The 25,049-nt window shown below is 36.6% G+C and overlaps 2 protein-coding genes across 6 annotated transcripts in view; one reads left to right on the top strand and one right to left on the bottom strand.

Moving 5' to 3' along the window:
- Positions 1-2,837, top strand: part of Usp32 (Ubiquitin specific protease 32) — a 33,575-nt gene extending 30,738 nt beyond the window's left edge. For all 5 annotated transcript variants that reach the window (XM_034971587.2, XM_034971589.2, XM_034971588.2 and 2 more), the window contains exons 24-26: positions 266-451; positions 908-1,363; positions 1,580-2,837. In XM_034971587.2, the coding sequence (XP_034827478.1) occupies positions 266-451; positions 908-1,363; positions 1,580-1,855 (918 nt within the window). In that variant the 3' untranslated portion in view covers positions 1,856-2,837. The remainder of the gene's footprint in view (positions 1-265; positions 452-907; positions 1,364-1,579) is intronic.
- Positions 2,838-6,598: 3,761 nt separating this feature from the next.
- 14-3-3epsilon (tyrosine 3-monooxygenase/tryptophan 5-monooxygenase activation protein epsilon) overlaps positions 6,599-25,049 on the bottom strand; it is a 30,003-nt gene continuing 11,552 nt past the window's right edge. The window contains exons 4-6 of the mRNA XM_034971602.2: positions 10,467-10,625; positions 9,219-9,408; positions 6,599-8,099 (exon numbers count right to left, since the gene is read on the bottom strand). Of these exons, the coding sequence (XP_034827493.1) occupies positions 8,044-8,099; positions 9,219-9,408; positions 10,467-10,625 (405 nt within the window). The 3' untranslated portion in view covers positions 6,599-8,043. The remainder of the gene's footprint in view (positions 8,100-9,218; positions 9,409-10,466; positions 10,626-25,049) is intronic.

The raw sequence follows: 25,049 nt of genomic DNA, 5'->3' as shown, positions 1-25,049 counted from the left end.
CTTTTTATCCCGGAAAATCAAAGAGTTCCCACGGGAATTTTAAAAACTAAATCCACGCGAACGAAGTCGCGGGCAGCTAGTAAAAAATAAAAGAGCGGCGTTCATCATTTGATCTCACTTACACAACAGACCCGTCTATAGTGTGTGTGCGAGACGGAATGATTAACTTAAAACCTTATTAAGTAAACCTGTAATGAATAGAAGACAGGGTACATTAAGTGATTTGCTTAAGCCTTATAGGTGTATTTGATTGTGTGATGCTCAGGCGTGGATAGAACACGGCTCGGTGGCTGAATGCGAAGCGGCAACGTCCAGGCCCATCGACCTGGGCAGTTGTCTTCGCGCCTTCACCTCTGAGGAACGGTTGGAGCAACGGTACCACTGTGCTGCGTGTCGAAGCGCGCAACCCGCCACCAAGAAACTGCAGATATGGAGGCTACCACCCATCATTGTAAGTATTGCGAGTTAGCTCAATCACTCGCTACACTCAACACTCACTCATCACTGGATCAATGCTGGATCCGGAGGCCGTCGACCTGGCTACGACTGCCCAGGTTGCTGGAAGCTTCTACCTCTGTAGAACGTTTGAAGCAACGCTACCATTGCATGCGTGTGTAACACGGGTGCATGATTTACGCATCTCATCTCGAGCCCAGCGGTTTCTTAATAAGCTGTTGCTTGTAGCCGTCAGCTTAGGTCAACCGCAACCTCCAGCCGCGCGTAGTAAAGAGAGTTGAGATGCGAGTGGTAGATCCAGCGGCCACACATCCCTACTGACAGCTGGTCTTAAGAAAAGAATTTCTTAAGAGCAGCTTCCTCGGAAAGCGTAATCGAGAAGACGAGAATCTTAAAGTCATTTAGAAAACTTGACACTGAACTAGAATTTATTCAAAATCTTTTATTTCAGATAATCCATTTGAAACGTTTCCAATACGTGAACAACAAATGGATAAAATCACATAAAGTAGTGAATTTCCCATTCCAAGACTTCGACCCGACGCCGTACCTCGCCTCCGTGCCTCAGGAGACTATACTCAGGCATACAGAACTGAAGAACTTAAATAAACGACGCTCCTCAATGTTCGTTGACGTAGATGATCATATATCAGAAAGCGATACGGAGAATTCTGACGACGATGTGTTGAGAACTAACGATACACCGTCCAATGACTTGTCGAAAAGGAAAAGCAAGTACGAAAAGAAGAAAAGAGAGTCAGTGGAAGTGAAAGGCAGACAGAGGTTGGAGTCGACGAGTTTGACGGCAACGCCTGTGCTGGATGATAATCTGGTTGATTTCCATCAGCATCATTTAAAGCCTGATCAGGATACCTTCGACTTGAAGTATAGATTGTATGCTGTTGTGGTGAGTTAAATACGAATCTACATAATATTAAAGGATACTGACTGACTGACATGTCAACACACAGCTTAAATCGCTGGGTCCAGACATTTGAGATTTTTGATGTAATAGGGCAATTCTCATAAAGCCCTGAATTTTCAGATTTCTTTGAATAATTTTTGTCTAATTTAGACGTGTAGACTTTTTGCTTAGAAAAGTAATGGGCCATTTTCATTTCAGTCACACTCGGGGCAGCTAAGTGGGGGTCACTACGTGGCATACGCACGCAACCCCTCAGGCGCCTGGTTGTGTTACAACGACAGCTCGTGTCGAGAGCTCCCCGCAAGACCCCAACCGCCCCTCGACCCCGCGGCCGCATACCTTCTGTTCTACGAGAGAAAAGGACTGCGATACGACGCGTACTTGCCCGACACGAGGGGACAACCCCCGCCACAACTGCCCGACCTACTCGACCCTGATGATGCGGACCTAGGGAAAATGTGCGTTATCTCTTAGTGCAGGAACGTGTAAAAATATTTGTTGTGAAAAATTAGTGCAAGGATAACAATAATTATTCTACGAGAGAAAGGAGGGAGAGGTACGACGCGTACTTGCCAGAAACGATGGCGCAACCTTCGCCGCAACCGCCCGACTTACGCGACCCTTATGAATTATGATACGGACCTAAAGAAAATGTGCTCATCTCTTAGTGCGGGAATGTGTAAAAATGTTTGCGGTGTAAATTTAGTGCAAGGAAATCTATGTAGGAAGGGGCGAGAGATATGATGTGTTCTTGCCCGATACCAGGGGTCAACCCCCTCCACAACCGCCACCTACTCGATCCTGATGATGCGGATCTAGGGAAAATGTGCGTTCTCTTAGTGCGGGGATATGCTATGAAAAAATATTTGCTGTCTGAACACGTAACATTTATGTCAGGATTGCAAAAACCTGTCACAAAACAAAGGGTTTCGTGATTCGATTATAGTGTGCAAATGTGGAACTAGAGAAAATGTGTGGCAGCATCAATTCTTCCAGAGAAAACGATAAGCCGCACATTTGCCCAACACGAGAGGCCATGCTAATCCCGTGGTATCCGTATCTGAAGACAAATAGATTAGCCTCCAAAACAAATGCAACTAACAAGAGTCAGCCAGACAACCGCAATATACATATACGCTTTGAGGCTGCAGCCTAAAAGCATGATAAAAGAAATAAAAGAAAAATTTGTTAATAAAAGAAGAATTTGGTAATAAGAAAGATAATGAAAGATAGTGCCATGTCCCTGACACCACCAGCAAGCCACAAGGCAACTTGTACCTCTAGTACAGAACGCCTACTATGTAAATGTCTCAAAACTGTAAATAATTTACTCAATGCCAATGTGTTTAAATAATTATGTGTATTATATGCAAAATATATGACTGTGCTATGTAATATGTATGAGCTCAGTACGGAATTCTGACATTACTTTTCTAATCTAAATAATAAAAAATAATATATTCTTATAATTTTAGCGTTAAAACTATTGTGAGTGATTTCCATTATACATATACCACACACTGGCTTTACTCACGTGTTTATTCTTATGATATAAATAGTTTCCAAAAATGTGTAAGTCTTATGTATGTAATGTCATCCATTCCATCTCAAACAGATCTCATATCTTTGATTCAAACTGATTATTATCTTTGAAATTTCCTAAACAGTCATTCTAAATAGGAATAAATTGAAGCTACCTAAAGTACAAAAACTTTTTGATCAGAGAAAAATATTAGTGTGGTTACAATTATACACTTATGGCCTAAATAATATGTTATGAATTTCAAATTGTACATAATACTCTTAGCGGCCTTATAAGTTTAAATTATATGCTTTTACTAGATGATGACCGCGACTTCGTCCTCATGGATAAATCTTAATTTTCAGGGATACAAGATAATAAAAATCGATTAAACAGATGGGTTTCTAATAATTTTTTATTTAATTAAAAGCTACTGAAAATCCTGTGAATATAACACTTTTCTGATTGTTTAGTTATTTATGGAGACTGATGTGATTTTAAATAGAATATTATGAAATTTGTGACGTACGACATTAACTCGTATTTTATTTCAATGTGTTTATGTAATTTAAAAAAATTAAGTAGGTATATTAATTTTAATGCCTTATACACTTTGTTAGCAGCAATGCTATATGTCCATAATTTAATGCATTTAAAATAAGGGGTCATCCATTTCTTAGCCGATTTTTAAAGACTTACCTCTCACTTAACATACCTGATCAAACGTGAGTTGTCCATAAATGAATAAAATTAACTAAGTAATTTTATTAATGGTCATGTTCCATGATAATTTCATTGTATCTCAAGAATCAAATCGGGACAGCAGAAATTGGTCAGAAATGAAATGTTATCCATACTTAGTTGAATTTGCTTTGAATATTGAATGAACAAAAAACTAAATTATGACCAACTTAATGTTTTTTTTTGTTACAATTAGTTAAATGATTTTATTTTTTTCCTTTAAAATTAAGTGATCTTCACATGATATTTAAAAAAAAAAACTATTTTTGTATGGACCACATATGACCAAAAATGGTCTAAAGTAACTGTATCAAAATAATTGTTTTCGAAATAGTATGATTCCTATGATAGTTTTTCTGGAACTTCCTGTTTCTACTATTTACTGTATTTACTGGTAATCTAAGGAATTTCCGCACACTGTAAAAGAAAATAACCTTTTCAAAAATATCACTAGAGTTTGGCTAATGAAAGATGAGACTGAAAAAGCGCGGCAAATTAAAAAAATGCAAGTATGGCAGCCCTATTTGTATGACAGACCTGGAATAACCGGAATTCACACTTTAAAATTACTTATTTTTATTATAAATTCCAGGTCTGTCACACTAATTTCAGGGCTGCCATACTGATATTTTCTAAATTTGCCGCGCTTTTCCAGTCTCATCTTTCCTTAGCCAGAGCTGCCAGACTAGCACTGCTGCTGAACATTACATTGAACAAATAACCATAAGTCATATAATAGAAACTATTTTATCCTTTACTAATGTAAGTGGAAGCTTAATTGCGTAGTTGTTTGTATGTCATATAATTCTATTATTAAAATGTTGTGTATATTCACTATTTAATTAAAGAAATGAGAATGGAAGTCATTAAATTAAGCCTGAGTGAACTCAAAACTGATATTTTAATATTAATTAGAATAATTTGACTAATGCAATGTTTTTTTTCTGATTTGCTTATTCTGGCCTGTGATTCTACCGGAATAGAAACGGTTGTATTTAACAGTCTATATTTTACGTGTTGACGATTGTACTATTCTGATACTTATGTATTGAAGTCATAAGTATGTATTTAAATATACAGTTGACCCTGTCTAAAATGTAAAGGTAATTCATATGTATATTATGAAAATAGGAACCGTTTGTGCGTCGCGTGTATAATGTTGTTGGTCGTCTCAAAAACTATCATCCGCCAACATAAATAATAAATATATTTAAATTTAAAATGTATTTTAAATTTAAATAACAAACATACAGGCTGGATAAAGCATTATTATTTAAAAAGTGTATAAAGTCAATTTTTCTTAATTTACAGATTTTATATTCTTAACTATCACTAATAAATAATTGTATTGGCACAAAGTCAGGTATTCTAATTATTATCCATTAAAAACATATTTTTCATACGGAATATGCATGTAGGTATGTTATGAAGTATTAGCGCTTTAATATTCTATCTAATATTAATGATTATATTATTTTACTGTTATCAATTTGAAATAGTATGAGTTAATTACCCTGTGCAATAAATATTATTATTTTGGAAACCGTTGTTTTATTTGTTAAGAGTGCTCTACATGGTCGCTCCAACTCGAGCGTGCGAGCAATGAGCATGCTAGTGCAATCAACATAATAATGGCATGCGGCGGCGAGCGGGACATACCGTGAACGTCAGGATGGCCGATGAGGTCCTGGAAAACTGATGAAATATCTTCCAAATAATTGTACCTAAATTGTACTATTTAGTACCTTTATTAAGATAATTAGTACCTTCATCAATTAAATAATAAATAAAGAATCTGATACACCGGCCATTCTGACGTCAGGTTCGCCGTTGTGTTTTTTACCTGGCTTATAGCTACGATTATCATTCTAAAAGTTACGTAGATAATTGTACCTACCGAAACATCCAATGCATAATGAAAATTTCACCAAAATTGCACACAAAATAATATTTGTTTCCGCGCCATACAAATATTTAAGGCTCCCCCCACACAGGCGCGTTATTATAGATCGATAATATCGCATGCGTTATTGCGATAATGCATCCCGATTCCTTGCACACAGCTGCGTTTTCATCGTCCCGATATTTCTTACGAGAGAGCGCGGAAAATTGTTTAGAATGACATTCCAAGTCTAGGGTTTTGCTAATGTCGATTGCGGTAATTCCACGCTGTATTACTTACCTTCGTTTCTGGCGTCTTTTTTGGTCATCTTCCATTGCTACTGTTTGTAATAAGCATTCTTCATCTGATGATATGATATCCATATTATATTATAGAACAGTTTTTAGGACACTCATACAGTCATGTAACCACTCTCAAACTGTCGATAAAACCAAACGTCCTACAAGGGTGTGTACGGGTGTTTGCATCCTGATACAAAACATTCTAGAACTCATATCGGAATATTGCAGGACGGAAAAACGCAACGTCCTACTTCCATTGCAGCGTTATTATCGCAGCAGTGTGTAACTACATGACCATCCTAATACAAAATGTACTGAAACAGATATCGCAATAACGCATGCGATATTATCGACCTATAATAACGCGCCTGTGTGGGGGAGCCTTAAATATTTGTATGGCGCGGAAACAAATATTATTTTGTGCATGGTGAGATTTTCATTATGCATTGGATGTTTCGGTAGGTACTATTTATCGACGTAACTTTTAGAATGATAATCGTAGCTATAAGCCAGGTACAAAAACACAACGGCGAATCTGACATCAGAATGGCCGGTGTATGAGATTCTTTAATTATTATTTAATTGATCAAGGTACTAATTATCTTAATAAAGGTACTAAATAGTACAATTTACGTACAATTATTTGGAAGATATTTCATCAGTTTTCCAGGACCTCACCGGCCATCCTGACGTTCACTAGTATAATTACGAACCAAGTGTAAGTGTACAGGGGGTACATAGGTGTATAGTAGAAATAAAGGAAACCAGGATTTGGACTTTTGAATTTTATTATTAGATTTACACTGTCATTTACAATAAATTTCCATGTAGATGGTAGGACATAAACCAATATTGCATAACACTAAGGCTAATTGCATCAGTATTTTTTGTGGATAAATTAACAAAATTATATGCAATATTACAAATTCAAATAAAAATAACGCTAATATCTTACTCGGGCACGCACTTGCTGCACACTGCCATGCCCCACTACTTCGGAGTAGTTCCAACAAACATTGGCCAAATTCAGTTTAACATAGGTATGAAGATGGAATGTCTTCGAGTGGGCGATACATCGCAAATAAATAATTTTTCCAAGTGCATAACCTTAACCTAGCACAACTTTAGAACTACCGTTTGTCCTGTAATAATCGTAGAGATGTAGCGCTACAGCGATATTTTCGAGAAACATGCGAAATTAAAAATAAATTAAAATATACAAAATCTCTATCACAATACTCGTAAGTAATTAAAGCGATTCAAGTGTGAATACTCCAAAAGTTGTAATACGAAGCGCAGACTCATCGACGCCCCTCGCCCATACAACCGAGCACTACATAGTAGTCACGATCACGAGCAGTCCGCAGACGCGGCGACGGTGCGCCCATCGCTTAGCTAAATATTGCGAGTAACTACATATATCATCTAATAAAATGTTACCGTTTAAAGTATATAATAAACGATCGAATGTATACAAATGAAGGGCGCGCGGAAGACTCGCGGCGGTCACGTATAAAACGACTATTTGTGCAGACCGAGCATCGACACTGAGTGACACATACGATACAGAGTAACTATGACATCCACGTGATACATACACTTCGCTACTGTGTATACAAATTAAATACAACGTTACACTTTACTGAATTTGTCGCTGTGGTGCTTGTACTATGCGATTTACGACAGAATTAATAACATTCATTTTACACACGGTATAAAATACTTAGAAAATTTACAATTTCCATCTTAATAGGGTGGAGAGTCGGGAAGATGGAGGAGTGTACTAGTGTCAGCCGACACAGGGTCTCCCGTGGAGAAGCTAAGGAGTTAACATTAGAGATCAATTCAAAGTGAACCGTTAAGAAAATACATCCTTAAGAACATACACAGATAAAATGCAATACCAAAGTACTTTTCTTAAACATTATATATTTTTTTCTCGTAATCGAAAACGAAACATTGAATATATCAAAAGAAGTACATATTTAAAATGTATATTATTACTAGTAGATAATTTGACACGATACATAAACGAAAGTTGCTATGTACGTTAGAATGTAACGGCCAATTTACTCAGTGTATGTACGCGAGTAGTTAGAACGTCCCGGAGGCGAGTTGAGCTGGAAACCTTTACAACCGGTTGTCATTGAGGGCTGGGTCTTAACATGATACTATAGTTATTTTTTTATTATATTTAAATAGAATGTTAAAAGTATTACGACACATCCTGATCTTCCACGTCCTGTGCTTGTTCTTTCTGTTCGGCTTCACCTGAGGGGAAAAAGATCATCATTAAAACCTAGTACTAAAACTAATAAACATATTATAGCGAAGTTCCTTGTTGTAAAAATACAGTGTGCGCTTGTTGGGCAAGGGCTTGTGTATTAATTAATCTTAAGGGTCAACTATACACATCTCCGCCCCACTCCGTTTCAGTGGACAGACACCCTTAGTCTATGACCTAGACACAAACTGATATGTTTAAATTAAAATCTAAAGCAAGCAGTATTTTTAAATTCGATTTTGTATTGAAATGTACAGATGCACTTTAAAGACCGCGGCTTCGACGATTCGACGACAGCGGTGGTCGGGGCGCCGTCCATAATCATCATTTAAAATACAAATAATATATTTAAGATTAGGTTAAATGTGGCCCAGAACGAATTCAGAGCACCCCAACTACTCACTGTCTTACTCTTAAACATTAGGTTTTTGAATTTTGAACGAGTCATGGGGCAGCACATTTGAAAACATTCTAAGGGTAGAACAGAAAAGACTACCAGGAGCCAGGCGTCTCTGATTCAAAAGCACTTTTAACCAATATTTTTCAATCAAAACTGTTTTTGACCAATGTTGTTAGTCAAGTTTTGACTTTTTTTTTCAGTTTAAACTTAGGCTGCAGCTCACCTGCTATTTGGTATGATTGCAGTCAAGTGCAAGAATATACAGGATGTAATTTGAACGACAGCAAAAACCAAGATAGGTGATAGTACTGATGATAAAAAAAACGCGACATCATTAATAAAAAATCCTACATTTTTTAAAAGTTTGCAATGTATATGCAAATAAAACATCTGACTGACGCTATAAGTCAACGAAAGTTGCATAGATAGGTGCCGCGGGGTCAATGCCACGTTGTAGGCGGGGCATTGACCGCGAGTTTTGCATGCTACATTATGCATTGTGGGTTTGAAACATACTAAATCTCTAAAAGTATATGTCAAATAGGTATTGGTATTGGATTGTGTTTAGATATTATAATAATAGTGCTAAAGTTTTGCTAGCGTTCTAATTACATCCTGTATGGTTAAAAAAAGTTACAAGTAGTTTTGACCAGATAAGAGTTGGCTGAAGCATATACGCAGGTGTTGCGCTAGTGGTCGTGCTCACCGGACTCGCCGTCGCCCTGCATGTCGGAGGTCCAGAGCGTGAGGTTGTCGCGCAGCAGCTGCATGATGAGCGTGGAGTCCTTGTAGCTCTCCTCCGACAGCGTGTCCAGTTCGGCAATTGCGTCGTCGAACGCCGCCTTCGCCAGCCGGCACGCGCGGTCCGGGCTGTTGAGGATTTCGTAGTAGAACACCTGGGGGACAAACAGACCATTAGCTACAGTTATCAGATATACTTTGGTGTGCTCATAAACACAACCTTGTTCCTCCTTCACTGTTCTACCACAAAGCAGCGAGTCAACATCCAATGTATTTGTACAAAGCATTTGTTCAAACTTTCTAACATGAACTGTTAAGGTCTACAATGTAAAAAAAATACAATATGAAATACATTGAAAAATTTAACATTTTGTGTAAAACTGAAGGAATTTATGGTTTTCTTTGCTCAATGACATCAGCGCTCATAACACGTCATCTGGTTTTAGTAAGTGATTAACACCTTCTGTTAACTGCTACATTGTAAGGAGTCTTATGTCATATTTTCATTGCGATTAAATTAATGTGTGCAAATAAAAATGCAGTGAACTGATTACAAATTGGTTATTATTATGAACTGACAACTGCTTGTCTTTCAGCCCTACTTTGTATGCTATGTAGACTGAGTAGAAAGAACTACCTCTCATATATTAGTTACTAAAGATGAGTCTTTAGTAACTAATATATGAGAGGTAACTCTTCTACTTCAATGGACACTTCATTACAATCATCACAATGTCAAACGAAAGACTTCTGCAGCTGGACATAGGATCTCTTGTAGAGATTTCCATACACCACGAGGTCTTGCAACGCCTGATTCTAGCGACTCCCTGTGACTCGTCTGTCAACCTAGTGGGAGGTTCTGCCAATGCTGCGCTTTCCGGTACGAAGTCGCCATTTTAGCGCCTTGGGACCCCAAATTATACATTTGGTAGGCTGTGGTATGGCACATCTGAACCCTACCTGTAAGTTTGTAGTAAATTTTGTTTAGTTAAGGTATTCATAGTCAAGATAGGGACTTCCTAAGGGAACGATTCAGACGACATACCTATTGAGTCATACACAACCTTAATGCATTGCATAAAGGACACGTCATGTCGTTTGGATCGTCCTCTAAACAAGCCCCAATCTTGAGTATGAGTTCCAGTGATAGTGTGCGATAATCCCGTGCTGGCCGTATATGACGTTTTAGGTAGGTGTGAGTGGCTCGACTCACCGAGAAGTTGAGCGCGAGGCCGAGGCGGATGGGGTGTGTGGGCGGCAGTTCCGTCATGGCGATGTCGGAGGCGGCCTTGTACGCGACCAGCGAGTTCTCGGCCGCCTCCTTGCGGTCGTTGCCTGTTGCGAACTCCGCCAGGTACCGGTGGTAGTCACCCTGGAATGCAGATAATACACATTTACATTTTATTTTAACTTAAGAGTATAAGCTTATTAAACTCGATGATGCCTGCGACTTATATCGCGTAACTTTCGTTTTTTTGTATTTGACTCCCTAGGATAAAAATATATCTGTGTCAAGGATGCCAGCTATCTTTATACCAAATTGATGATATGTCCATAACTTCATCCACATAGATTTCAATTTTAAAAGTCCTGTGGGGAGGGGACTCCTTGATTTTCTGGGACAAAAAATAGCCATGACCTTCCCCAGGATGCAAGCTATCTGTCTACAAAATTTCGTCAAAATCGGTTAAACGGTTGGGCCGGGTAAAGCTAGCATAGGCCACACTTTCGGATTTATAAAATTGATAAAGTATGACTTAAATGTTCTCTCGACAGAATTTGCGCTTCTAAACTAATATGTAGGATATTAATTCTAGATATATTTATATCATTGAAAAAGAGTTGTTTTATGTAGTATTTAGATCTCTGAACGCAATTTTACACTTATATATATTATAATATGTTGTGTTGTGTTGTTCATACTTATCTCATTTGAACCATTTATGCCCGATTTCACGAACATCCCCTAAACAATCACATAGTTAGATGACCGCTAAGCTAAAAGGTCCCCTAAATCAACCCATAACTAAAATTTGTTTTCACGAGCGCAACAGGCCTCTTACTATGGGACTCCTTCGTATGTGACAGATTTTTTACGACGATAGTGAATGATACAGAGTTGTTGTTACCGGTTGTATCGGAAATGATTAATTTTTATAGAAAAAATACTTAATTCATGTATTATTTTACCGGAGAAATATTTCTTTTGTATTTTGACCGATACATATTATCATTTTGTGTGAATATACAATAAAACATATTTTTAGTCTATGATTGGCAGTCTGTTAGATCTGTGCTTTGACTGTTTTGGTATATATTGCGAATTTAATTAAATAGAGTACTTGTAGTACGTGACAGGTCGAGATGGCAATCGGGGTATGAGGCGGGGGGACGCCCCGCACACCCACACGTCACCCGTGGTTTCCCGCACCAGGCCAGCATGGGGCTGTACGGGTGTGCCCCGCCTCAGACCCCCATTGCCATCTCGACCTGTTACGTACTACGAGTACTCTATTTACCGCGCATTTTGTATTATATTTTATTAAGTATCCCCAATAATAAATAAAATAAGTACCTTTTAGTTAGCACGAAACAGACTCATTCAAACCATTCAAAATTTACCTTTAGGTGAGCAATAAACTACCTACCTACCTAACCTTTTATGCTTTTATTTCGTAGCTTCAATAGTAGGTAAGTGTGTTTTTTTAGTTTCAATTTGGATTTAAGTTTATTTTTCAGAATTGTTATTTATTATAATACCTATTTCATTTAAAATTGGTTAGATATATAAAAAACTTACCTATTATCAGGAAATCCCAAAAAAACCTGTACCAAATTTCGTCCAAATCGTTTGAATGGATGGGCCATGAAAAACTAGCAGACAGACAGACAGACGCATTTTCGCATTATTATGTATTAGTATGAAAGATATAGTATCAATCCTATCTAAATTATCAAGGAAATCAAATAAATCAGTGTCCATCATGCCTTCTTTAAGTAACTTTTACTTATGTGAAGGTTTATGGGACCAATTATCCACCTCCTAAATTTAGGAGACCGTTTAGTCAGTAAGGGACTCTTTAAAACTGGTGAAACAGAAACGATCCCCTAACTGGCCCCTAAATAAACTTAGGGGTCCCTTAAATCTTATGGGTCGTTGGTGAAATTGGGCATTAATGTCATAAAAAGCTTTTAGTTAAAATCATCAAGCAGACACGCGTAAACGTGCCACTCTAGTGTGTAAGGAGGTATTACATAATCCCCTGCAGACTAAATCGATGCGCAAGTCCCTAGTTTCATAAAGAGAGCACTAAATCAAAGGATGCATATGCAATGCGTACTGGATAGAGCCCTTTCATCTTGTCTGCGTGTATAGAGTGTACTACATTATAATAATGGGAATAGAAGAAAGGTACATGGGCCGTCGTGTGAGAGTCAAGGGGACACTGATAAGGTTTTTTTTAATAAAGTGGTTAATTAAAACTTTTACTGCTACTAAATGTCACCTTCGAGAGCAAAATTAAAATAAATTAAAGCGACATATTACAAATAGATTGACTATTATTAAATTCGGCCGTTAGTCTAGGACTCTTGGTCAATTATAAGGGCTTATTCAATAACTCGCACAAAATGTATATATTATATTATATGCTATGAAAATCTACAAATATAAAGTCTTGACTGACCCAAGTGCTATAAAAAGTCAAAGTCAAATCATTTATTCAAATTGAGTACCATTCTACACTTGTTGATTGTCAAATGTTGAATTTGTAAGATAATGATGTAATGGTGTTAATAAATAAGTAATTAATTACGTAAAACTAAAGCTACGAGGGACGAAAATGTAAAAAATATTCATTACAATCAAGTAAGTCATATTATAGGAATTCTTGTTTTGAATCCATAAATATAACAAGCAATTTTGTGAAATCATGAAGTTTGGAATGTCTGTATCCAAGCAGAAACTGAAGTAAATTATGCCATTTCGTATGCTTAAGCACTACAATCTTGGAGGTGAGCCAGAATTTGGGGAAACTATTCTTTTTCATTGCGAAATACGTGAACTAGACTCCAGAAATTACATATTTAAATACACGTGCCAAAGTGTAACTAATTTATCCAACTAGCTATCTTACAATAGGCTAGTTGACACTTTTTTTAAGTAGGTCTTAAATGGTTAATATTTGTCCTATTAGATCAAAAAAATTAACACTATATTTTTTTGCGCCCTAAAAACCGTAAAACTTTAATTTAAAAATATATTTTTCTTAGACAGGTGAAAACACTGTCGGCCATGTTTGGCCGATAGATTATCTGTGCTCTGACGTCATGCATTTGTAAACAACAGCATAACCTCCCAAAGTTTAATAAACATGACTTCTATACTAGTTTACATGAAAAATATAGTAATTATCGTTATTGTATCATCCGAGAATGTAAAAACGCATCGATAAAGACCACAGGAAAGTTGTGGATTAGAGTGCCCAGTGAAATAAATATACGTAACACGCGAAGACTTGCTAAAAGGGATCCTATATGACTAACGACTGCAACCCAAACTTATTTTTGCAAAGATCACTTTGTTGTAAGTCTTACTTAATAACTTATTCAATTTATAAAGAGAAAACGATAATTTTTTACGTTTACTATGAGTTTTTAGAAATATATAAAAACTAGCTTATGCTCGTGACTTCGCCCGCGTGAACTTCATAAATTTCAAACCCCCATTTAACCCACTCAGGGGTGGAATTTCAAAAAATCCTTTCCTAGTGGATACCTTCTCTTTACCTACAAAGAACACACCCACCAAATTTCATGTATCTAAGACCAGCTGTTTAGATGTTTAGGCTGTGCGTTGATATATAAGTTAGTCAGGACATTTTATATATATGGATACTACGTTAGTCCGCGCGTGACATAGGGATGACATTTCTTTGTTTACATATTTAATGACGTCACATCATGGCTGACAGCGTTTTCTGCGTTTCAAATAAAAATAAAAACTGTATTTTTTTTAATTGGATTTATATATCCATCCTGCGTTTTTAATAATTGTTATTGATATATTTCGTTGTCTTAAGCAAAATACTATAATAAATAATCATTTATTGGACGAAATTAGATATGAGTCAAGTAGCCTATTGCAGGATAGTATTGAATTGACCTATGATTTCAATCATTCATCAATAGGTACTTGCAAATATAATTTCAAAGTCCCGAAAGGTGTTGAATATTCATCATGGTAATATACAACTTACAGCATATTGTTTCATGGTTAGTAGGTACACTTTTTATTTCATAGTAAGTAGGGTACACTCTGACTTTTTCATATTTTTGTGAAATAATAAAATTCTTCTGAATGAACACTCAAGGAACTGCTGGAATTAGACATTCAGAGAACGGAACAGACAAACTAGAACTAACGGACCGAAAGGTATAAGCTGAAAATTTTATTTAAAAAATCCGATGTAAGTTAAAATTTATTCCAACTTCATCCACGCAAAATTCTTCTCGATAGGTGTCAGTCCTTCAAGCCCTGCATAAAGGTTTCATTTACTGGTCGCCTTACTCATAGATATTGATTTTCCTACATATTATGGAGTTACGGCGTAGCAAGCTATTGGAACCACGCGGTTTGCCAAATTTGTGACGTCACAGGCATATTCGAAGAATGACGCGACTAACATCGTAAATGGGGTTGCAGTGAACGAGGGGTGTGGCGTCGCGGCGATCCAGATTCCAGAAGTATTGTGCGCCTACTTTAGGCGTCATTTATTATCAGTTACGTCATTATTGTTTCGTGTATCGTGACCAAAATGCGTATAATTATGACGCCTTGACGATCATAAAGCTAAAACTAGAGCTCTAAAATCTGTGATAACCTTGCGGAATTCCGTTAAGTAAAAATTTTATTATAACAAAGGCACACATAGCAACGCGACGGATGTGGCTTAGTTTATGATAAGGAGGCCATATCAAATGATTCGTCTGGATGAATATTGCATCACTTCGTTACCACGTATTTTTATCAGAATTTAGACATTTTTAATAATAATTTATGATAACAAATTATACCAGTTTTTAGGGTCCCGTACCGGCAAATATCTTGTGAACCGTAATAGGTAGAGAACTGAAATTTTCGCAGAATGTGTATTTCTATTGCCGCTATAACAACAAATAATAAACATTTCAAAATGGCTGACATGAAAAAAATCAAAGTGTTATTTCTTGTACTATGATACGGAACCCTTCGTGTGCGAGTCCGTCTCTCACTTGACCGATTTTTTATCGATATGACTATACACGTTGAAGCTCATGTCACGACTGGGTGGTGGAGTAAACTGAACTTGGATCCATTCAACTTTTATGCCTTTTGTTTACGTAAAGTATCACCGCTAAGACGTCTCAATGTGAAGTACTCATGCTCTAGATATATTAAGCGGCTTGACGTGCGCTTAATGAGGAAATACGTCGTCAGCCTGATTAACGCTTATTAAATTAATAATCAAGGTACCGAGTGTGACCTGTCTATCAATGCTTCGGCACGAAAACATTCGAAATCATTTTACAAAAAAAAAAGATTCCGACGAATTGAGAAACTCCTCCTTTTTTTGAAGTCGGTTAAAAACAATTGAAATTATTTCACGAGATACAACTTTTAGTCCAATCAAATTAAATACATACCAATGACACGTCTTTGCCTTTGCTAACTTAATAAAATTAAGAATCAAGCTAAACCGAGTGTGAACTATTATCTATAACTGCTTCCGCACAAAAATATGCGTCGACTTTTTTCTAAAAGACAATGGCAATTATTTCACCAGGTACAATTTAAATTGGTGTTTAGCACGCTTACCTCAAACGCATAACGGATCAATATTTTTTATTTAGAAGTAAATTTAGAAGAATATCGACCTCAGGTTAGCGGAGGTCATCGCAACATAAAAGGGTAAAATATTAAATAACGTTGAGCGAAGTCTGTAACGGAAGAATGTGAAATAGGTATCGAGGTGATATTGAATTTTTCCGCGGCTTGTATGGTTAAATTAATGTGTTGTGCCGACTGAAATCGACCACTGAATATATTGAATTGATTATGTAAGCTTTTTGTTAAGAATAGCATTGTATGACAAAATAGGTCAATACGCCATAGTTTTGATATTGATCTAGAATGTCGTCTGATTACAAGCTTTTATATATTGCAATATATGTAAGTATGAAACTATGTTTGTTCAGGTGGAATCTTGCAACTCAATTATTTTGAAGCAGATATCTACAACCAATTAAGCTGAAATTTTGTATAAACGTTTAGTTTGGATGACAATACATATGCAGGCTGGCTATGTGACGTCATTCTAAATCCATCATGGCGGAACAGCCAAGATGGCGCACTAGTTATTTTTAATGCATTCCTACAATATGGGTATCAATAAATTCAGACTTTTTTGAAGTTCTAAAGGCGCGTTGGGCGATTTTGGGATGGGTAAAAAATTCAAGGTCGCGTCACCGACATGCTAACGTTCAGAGTGCCGATAGATGTAAAATCTAATGTTAATGGTTTTAATTCACAAATTATCAAATTTTTGTTTTTGATAGTAGTATCTAAAACAAAAAATTAAGTGTCAAATTAATTGTAGAATTAATTTGCAAATCAAAAAAAACCTCTGTTATTTCATATTTTAAGTTGCCCTAACGATTTTTGCCAGTTTTTTTGGCACTGTAAAATTGCAGGCACAATTTTACAACCGATTTTTTAAACTTATTAATTGTCTAGTCTACCTCGAATAGTATCTAGAATAATAAAGTGGGTATGCAAAAATTTAATCTAATCAGATAACAACAGATAGTACAAAACAGTGCACATTTTATTTAGTAGGTAAACTCTCAGTAGGTGAACGTTTACAAAATTTAAGATTAGATAGGTAGGTATTATTTATCTACATCTAAATACGAGTATTATTATGCAATACTGAAATTCGTGCAATCGTCGCAAAAAAAAATATTATTTATCATTTTTTCAGACGTTCCCCTTGGGCACTCCAACTATATCGGAAGTTGTATAAGTAAAGCTGGAGATTGACTTGTACCGTTTGTTTGTAATGTATCATTCGAGGCGATCTTGTTACAATACAGGCGCCACAGACCGTTGGCCGTTTTTTTACGGCTTGCGCTTGCGATTTGCTCTCGCGATGACGCGACCTGCATTGATTGACTTGTAATACACTCGGCGTCAAAAAAATCGCACCTTTCAAAAAATCTACTTCAAACAATTTTAAACCTTATTTGACATCAATAATGAGGGTCATGTTGGGTATCATTTGAAAGGGGATGAAATGGAGAGCACAAAAACAATTCAATTGATTATTTTTCTTTTACTGGAAGAGCACAAAAAAAGAAGAAGAAAACACTTACAATTTTGCTTCTTAAGACAGCCGCTAGTTGCGCTACCTTTTGTAGGTATAAAATGGTCAATACAGGTACAATCGGGGTCATTCGCTATCTAACCGTTGAAGTGGACACACGAGAAGCTCATTCCCAAGAAAAATACCTTTGAAGATGGATACCACTATTGATGAGGCCGCCCAAGTGATTGCACTACTGCAATCAGGCATGCGGCAGTGTGATGTCGCTCGGCAACTCAACTTGAGCCGTTTTTTCGGTTCGAAGAGTGTACCAGCGTTTCCTGGAGACCGGTGGCTTCGTCCGAAGACATGGGTCTGGTAGACGTCGCTGCACCTCGGAGAGAGACGACCGATTCATCGTAGTGACGTCTTTGAGAAATCGGTTCTTAAATGCTGTTGAGTTGCGACAGCAGCTCCAGACAACTAACAGAAGAACTGTGAGTGTGTCTACGGTTAGACGAAGACTGAGGGAGAAGAAAATAGCGGCGCGAAAAGCTGCTACGGGTCCCAAATTGACCGCAGAGCATCGGCGAGCCCGCTTGCAATTCGCTCGCGAACACGTCAATTGGACCCTCGAACAATGGAAAGCTGTTCTCTTCTCAGACGAGACGAGAGTGTGCCTTTTCTGCAACGACAGACGCAAAAGAGTGTACAGAAGACAGGGTGAACGATTCGCCCAAGCCTGCATCCAGGAGACGGTGGAATATGGAGGCGGTTCTTGTATGTTCTGGGGCGGCATGTCTGCCGACGGCAAAACCGACCTTGTTTGCGTCTCCCGGGCTCGAGGTGCTCGCGGGCAAGGGTCACTGACTGCTCACCGGTACATCACAGAGATCCTGGAAGAACATGTGGTCCCCTATGCCAGTTTTGTTGGCGAGGGGTTCATGTTGATGCACGACAACGCTCGCGCTCACACTGCAATTATTGTGCGCGAGTACCTTCAAGAGGTTGGGATCTCTGTCATGCACTGGCCAGCAAGAAGTCCAGACCTGAACCCGATTGAGCACCTATGGGACCATTTAAAACGCAAGGTTCGGTCTCGTGATCCCGCTCCTACGACTCTCCAGGAACTCAAAGATACTGTTATTGAGGAATGTAACACTATCCCTCAAGAAGACATTTTAAAATTGATAAGATCCATGAGGGATCGTATGGAAGCCGTCATCAGGGCAAGGGGGGGTAACACTAGATTTTAGATTATTTTTAAGATCATTTTTTGTATTCTTTTTTGTATAATTAATCTGTTTTAAATTAAGGCCTAATTAAGGATTTTTACTGTTTCATAAACTTCTTTTTTTGTGCTGTTCCAATAAAAGAAAAATAATTAATTGAATTGTTTTTGTGCTCTCCATTTCATCCCCTTTCAAATGATACCCAACATGACCCTCATTATTGATGTCAAATAAGGTTTAAAATTGTTTGAAGTAGATTTTTTGAAAGGTGCGATTTTTTTGACGCCGAGTGTATAACACTCAAAGGGAATTCGCGAAAAAACCGACAGTCGCGTGTAGCACGCGGCGCTCGCCGCGAATGATACATTACAAACTAACGTTACAAGTCAGTCTTTGGTTTGAATTACAAAAACTCGAAACATTACACCAAAATGTATCCTTTGAATGATTGACACTATGACGTTGAGCATAGTGGCGCTAATTCTGTTGTACTCTAACCTAAACCTAAACTAAATTTTAGATTCTTTAATTTTAGGATTTCTATTTCTAAACTGCATTCGCTTTTTTGCTTCAACTAAATTTAAACATCCTAAATGGCCGTCTAAAATGACGTTTGAATTGAATAGTAAGTGTTGCTATTTAAGATAACAAGAACTGCACTAAATTTGTGTTTGATTTTCCCCTTTAATCTTAAAACTATTTTTTGCGAAAAATATCGAACGATGTTACTTGAAATACAAAAATAATAACTTTACTTGATTTATTTAGGTCGAATCACAATAAAAGTGTCGAAAATTGAAGTTTTGTTCATTTTATCGTGTGAAGTAGGCTTAAGTCTTTGATCAAAAGTGCTAGAACCCAGAGCCGTAAAACTAGTTAAAAAAACAGATCTATTATTTTTGTTGCAAATATAATTTCTAACCTAATTTCTTTATGTTTTGTGGTTAAAGAATCTTAGTTTTTGTTACAAAACTTTGTGAAAATAGTGGTTATGTGCATAAAATAGATAAAAGCAAAGAATTTTGCTTGGAATCTTACCTACCTACCTTACCTTGAAATCACCGAGGTACCTAATTGTCAAACTCTTGCTAGGAAATCAATGCAAACAGATGAAAAGCAATCATCCTAAATAACTGACTGCCACAGAGTACATTGAATATACAGGTAAAGGAATATACAGCGAGGAAGTTCTGAAACTTGGCGGTATACTTACAAATCTGGCGTGCAAGGACGTGGAACGAGGTATCCATGAATTCTGCTATGAATTCAACAAACTAAGGCGGTAATGTGATTTAAGGCATGAAAGTACCTACAAGATCAAGATTGAATGTATATACCTACGTGTATAATAATAATAATAACAGGTAACAGCTGGTATCATCATAATGATCAACTCATTGCCAGCTCACCTCTCAAAATGTAGTTTGGCCATAGTCCACCACTCTGTCCAAGTGCAGATTGACAGACTTCACACACCTTTGAGAACACTATGGAGAACTCTCAGGCATGTAGGTTTCCTCACAATGTTTTCCTTCACGGTTAAAGAAAGTGATACTTAATTGCTTATTAAACAGCTAGTACATATTATAATATAGCAAAAAATGGAAGTGTAGCATACCTACATAAAAATAATAATTACAGGCAACAGTTAGTATCATCACACGATCAACTCATTGCCGGCTGACTACTGAGCAGGGGACTCCTCTCAAAACGGGAAGAGTTTGGCCATTGTCCACCACTCTGGCCGAGTGCACATTGACAGATTTCACACACCTTTGAGAACACTATGGAGAACTCTCAGGCATTTAGGTTTCCTCACAATGGTTTGGTTCACCGTTAAAGAAAGTGATGCTTAATTGCATAGTAAACAGCTAGTATGCATAGCAAAAAATTGAAGTGTAGGATACATTAGGTACACCTTTCAACACATCATCATAACAAACTTTCAACGTTGATAATTTTTATTTCAGCCCATTTCATGAAACCAAGTATATGGAGTCTGCGAGTTAAAAAGATGTTCCGTCACTCATCTACCAAAAATGAACAGTTGTTTCCTAAACTTAATTTTTATTTAAATGTTATTGAAATAAATATTAATTATGTACAGTACAGAATGAAACATATGTATATATTTTATTTAATAAAAGTAATTGTTAATTAAGTATCTGATTGAAGTTTTCTTGCTTTTGTTAGGAAATTCTTGCCTTCATCATACTGAGCAGCTGTAGTATGACTTAGTTGTACTAGTACTACCTGAAAAATGAAATTTATAATCTATAGGTATAAATAGTTCAAAATTAGTTTTCAGTCCCTATTTATATCAATTTCAATGCAGTCTTCACCATAACAATTATAAAATCATTTTTTGAGGTTTGCATATTCTTTGGCTAAAATCTATAGAGTACTTATACTTTGAATTAGCTCAGACTAGACATAGTTAAAACATAATACTTTAAGCACAGATATGTATAGAGAGCATACTTTGACTTTGCTCTGACGTAAGTTTCAGTTAAAACGAGACAGATTTATGCCAATGATATAACTCTGTCTCTTTTATCAGTATCTTAAGTCTATGCAAAGTCAGAGATCTATAGATTTCAAACTAAATAAAGGTTGAGTCTATAGATTTCTGTATTAATTTGTAGAATTATAGGAATGTGTAGAAAACTTTAGTCCGTTTTCAATAAAATAGATCTAGAAAAGATAAAAGAAATCAAATTATTTTTTGACGTTATTTCTCTTCTAACTATGGGTTCCATACCTCAAAAGGAACCATTATAGGATCACTTTAGGTACTAGAAGTACCCTATATACTTCTTGTGACCTAAAGGCAGGTAGCTAGGTCAGTACATCATCATCATCATCATCATTATTATCAATCCATCGCCGGGTCACTACTACTGAGCACGGGTCACCTCTCCGAATAAGGTGTTTTGGCCATAATCTACCACACTGACCAAGTGCGGATTGGCAGACTTCACACATTTTTGAGGATGTTATGGAGAAGTCCTAGCTTTTCTCTCTCTCTTCTGTACATATTATGTAAATGTAAAAATATAAACTGACTGACTGACATCAGCATATAAGCTGCTGACTCCTGAGTCTAGTAATTTATTAAGCTGCTGAGTTTAAAAACTTGAGAATTTGCATGTAAGGAACGTTTACTTTAAGTACCTATATAGACCACTACGACATAATTTTCAGATACTTACATAGGTACTTATTCCACCCGAACAAAGCTGGGGCAGGTACAACTCAGGCAGGTCAGCTAGTTAACCTGAAATGTGATACCCATATGGGTATGGGTATACCTATATAGGTATACCCATATGGGTATGGGTATACCTATATAGGTAAACTCAACAAGATCCTATCATGATATGTTTAGGAATTACAAGATGTATCTACTAGGTACTTCTCAACTAAAACTTATCAGATGATTAAAGTGAACCCAGGCTATGTCAGTTAGTTGTAGTTATCTATACTGTACTGTAGCTAGTATAAGTACCTACTTATGCATGTAATAGGTAGTCTTTCAAGCAGGTATCTACTGAGTTGAAAATAAAGAAGTAACTGGGTACTACTCAAGTACTTAGTTCAATACTAGGGGTATGTAAGTATAAGACATAACTAAATGTAAAATCTGTTAATTTAGCCTATAAATAAACCTTTAGGTGAACTCATTAAGATTTTAGAACTTAAACTTTATTATAAGTACCTACTCTACCACCACACTTATTCTGCTTTATTTTTGATATGTTTAGCAATAAGTAGTAGGTAGTAGGAATTAATCTCATTGATAATGATAACAAGGCATCAAGTTTTACCTTGGCATACCTAATTGGCAAAGATTTATGTTCACACTAATATTTAGGTAGCTACCTATGCAAGTTTTTGTCTCTGGGTATGTTCCTTTATGCATCTAACCTAGTTGGGCACAGAGATTTTTCACAAGGACACATACTAGTGAAGGATATACTTATAGGCTACTTTTATTAGGTAGGTAGGTAAGCTAAGTACCTACAGAAAAGTATCCTAGTCCCACAGGATTTTCGAACAGCTGCCACTTGCTAGTTAAGAAATAAGGAGACTTAAGGATCTTAGGTTTGCCTTGCTGAAGCCGCCAGGATGTCTGTGGAGGTGTCTGATACTCTTAGACAACAAAGTAGATAACCAACCTAATTATTTTTTGTGAATTAACGACGAGCCAGAGAAACCACGTATATTTCCATTTTATAAAGTTTAAATTAAATTAAAACACTTAAAAGATACTTTTTTTATCTTAAATATAACAATTCTAAACTCAAATAAAAATATTTCTTTCAAAACACGTCCATTTTGCCATTTAAGCAGACTCTTTAAATTTAGTGGGCACCTCGCGAGGTCCACTCTAATTTTAGAAAATTTTAGGTTGACGTTTCTTAATTTAGGCATTTAGTTCGTGCAACAGAATAACTTTTGCTCTTTAAAATCTAAATTGAATAGTTTAGTGCTGTCAAATTCAATTTTAGGTTAGACCTGTCATTTAAGTGGGTTTTCAGAATAACACACCTTTCTAAGTCTAATATTAGACATTTTAAAATTAGAAAACCGCCTAGAGAATCGGCCCCATTGTTTGATCATCTGTGGTTTGATCCATAGGTACTTTCCCCGAACCACAGACAAGACAAAAGAAATCGCAATAGGTACTAGACGCCATTTGAAACATCTGCCTAAGATAATAGATGACAAGACCAAGGATATTGTAATAATATTATCATTAACATTGAATCGCTTACGTATGATGCCATTAGATAAAAATCAAGACTAAAATAGTAGCGGGGAAGCGCTACAGGTGGAGTTGTGTGTTCCTTTTATGCAAATGTAAATTAATGCACATTGGTACATAACTTCTTCGACGTGACATTTTTATTTGCCTTCATTACTCTAAGGATTACAAATTATTGCATTATATGAGGTTGAGTTTATTTACATATTCCCGAAAAGATATTCTTATACCATTTCATCTACGTGTGAGGGGGTATTAGTAGCCTATGTAAATGCGGCTTTTTATCTTCAACGAAAATAGATTATGATTTTACGAGTAAGTAGATTTTTAGATGCTACTTCTAGTGAAACAAAGTTCACTCATGTACAAGCTGCGTTTATGAAATTAACCTTTAACAACGTCCGAACCCAGCTGAATCATAGACTTAACATAGAACCTTGAGTGAATCCCAGCGGCATCCAACATAATATTATGTACTCATTACACGACATAGATACGTGTTAGCAACTAAATTGCTATTTAAGACGAATACTCACAACTATTGTTAACTGCTACTTTTAACTATAGGCTATAATTGACAGCAATGAGTATTGGTAGTTAGTAAGCCAATTTAAATTTAATTAAATTACTACCTTAATTATGCAATATACATATGTCTAAAATACACGAAATCTGAGATGCACGGGGTATATTAATTGACATTTACAAATTAGTCCAATTATTCCAGTTTATTGAAATCAAGCAAAGTCAATCATTTAAGCTAAGCGTATGCTGAGATGCAGCATGCAGGCGACGTAGTTCAGAACAGAGCAGATTTTATGATGCATGAACATACTGAGAGCTGCGTATGCTAGGATGCAAAACCGTGCGACGCAGACATGTGTCTGTGCTGCTCTGCGTCACGTTGTAGTGGCGGCACAGATATTATATGCGCGTCGCGTGCACGTCAGAAACGTCTATACTTTCTTTATACCAATGAGTCTGTGTCACTCAGCTGCGTAGCAGCATACGCTCGTGACCTATGTCTACCTCAACTGCCCTGCCCTGCAAAATCTGTACTGTGCAATGCTACGCCAGCTGCATCTCAGTATACGTTTAAACTTATAAGTTTAAATGCTCGCTTTCATTAAAACGTTAGGCCAATGTCGATAAATGCTCACGCCTAGATGAATCATACAAATCCTGACTAACTCATACTTTATTCATGACTTACTAATAAATTTAAGTCAATTTGGCTCACGGTGCCTACACATAGAAGCACTTTCTAATTACAGTGTAATATTTTAATGAGATGAATGATTACCGTGTTTAAAATTACTTATAATTCCATAGACTAAGGTACCTATAAATATAAATTATGATACGCTCAATTGCATTGTCTCGCGTGATCATACAACGAGCGTCTAGACTGTAGACATTGATGATAAACCAAAGTTTGCTTCAGAAAAAAGTTG

The sequence above is a fragment of the Maniola hyperantus genome, chromosome 9 (assembly GCF_902806685.2).
Source record: "Maniola hyperantus chromosome 9, iAphHyp1.2, whole genome shotgun sequence".
NCBI classification, from domain to species: Eukaryota; Metazoa; Arthropoda; class Insecta; order Lepidoptera; family Nymphalidae; genus Maniola; species Maniola hyperantus.
This window is presented reverse-complemented; position numbering and strand designations above follow the sequence as displayed.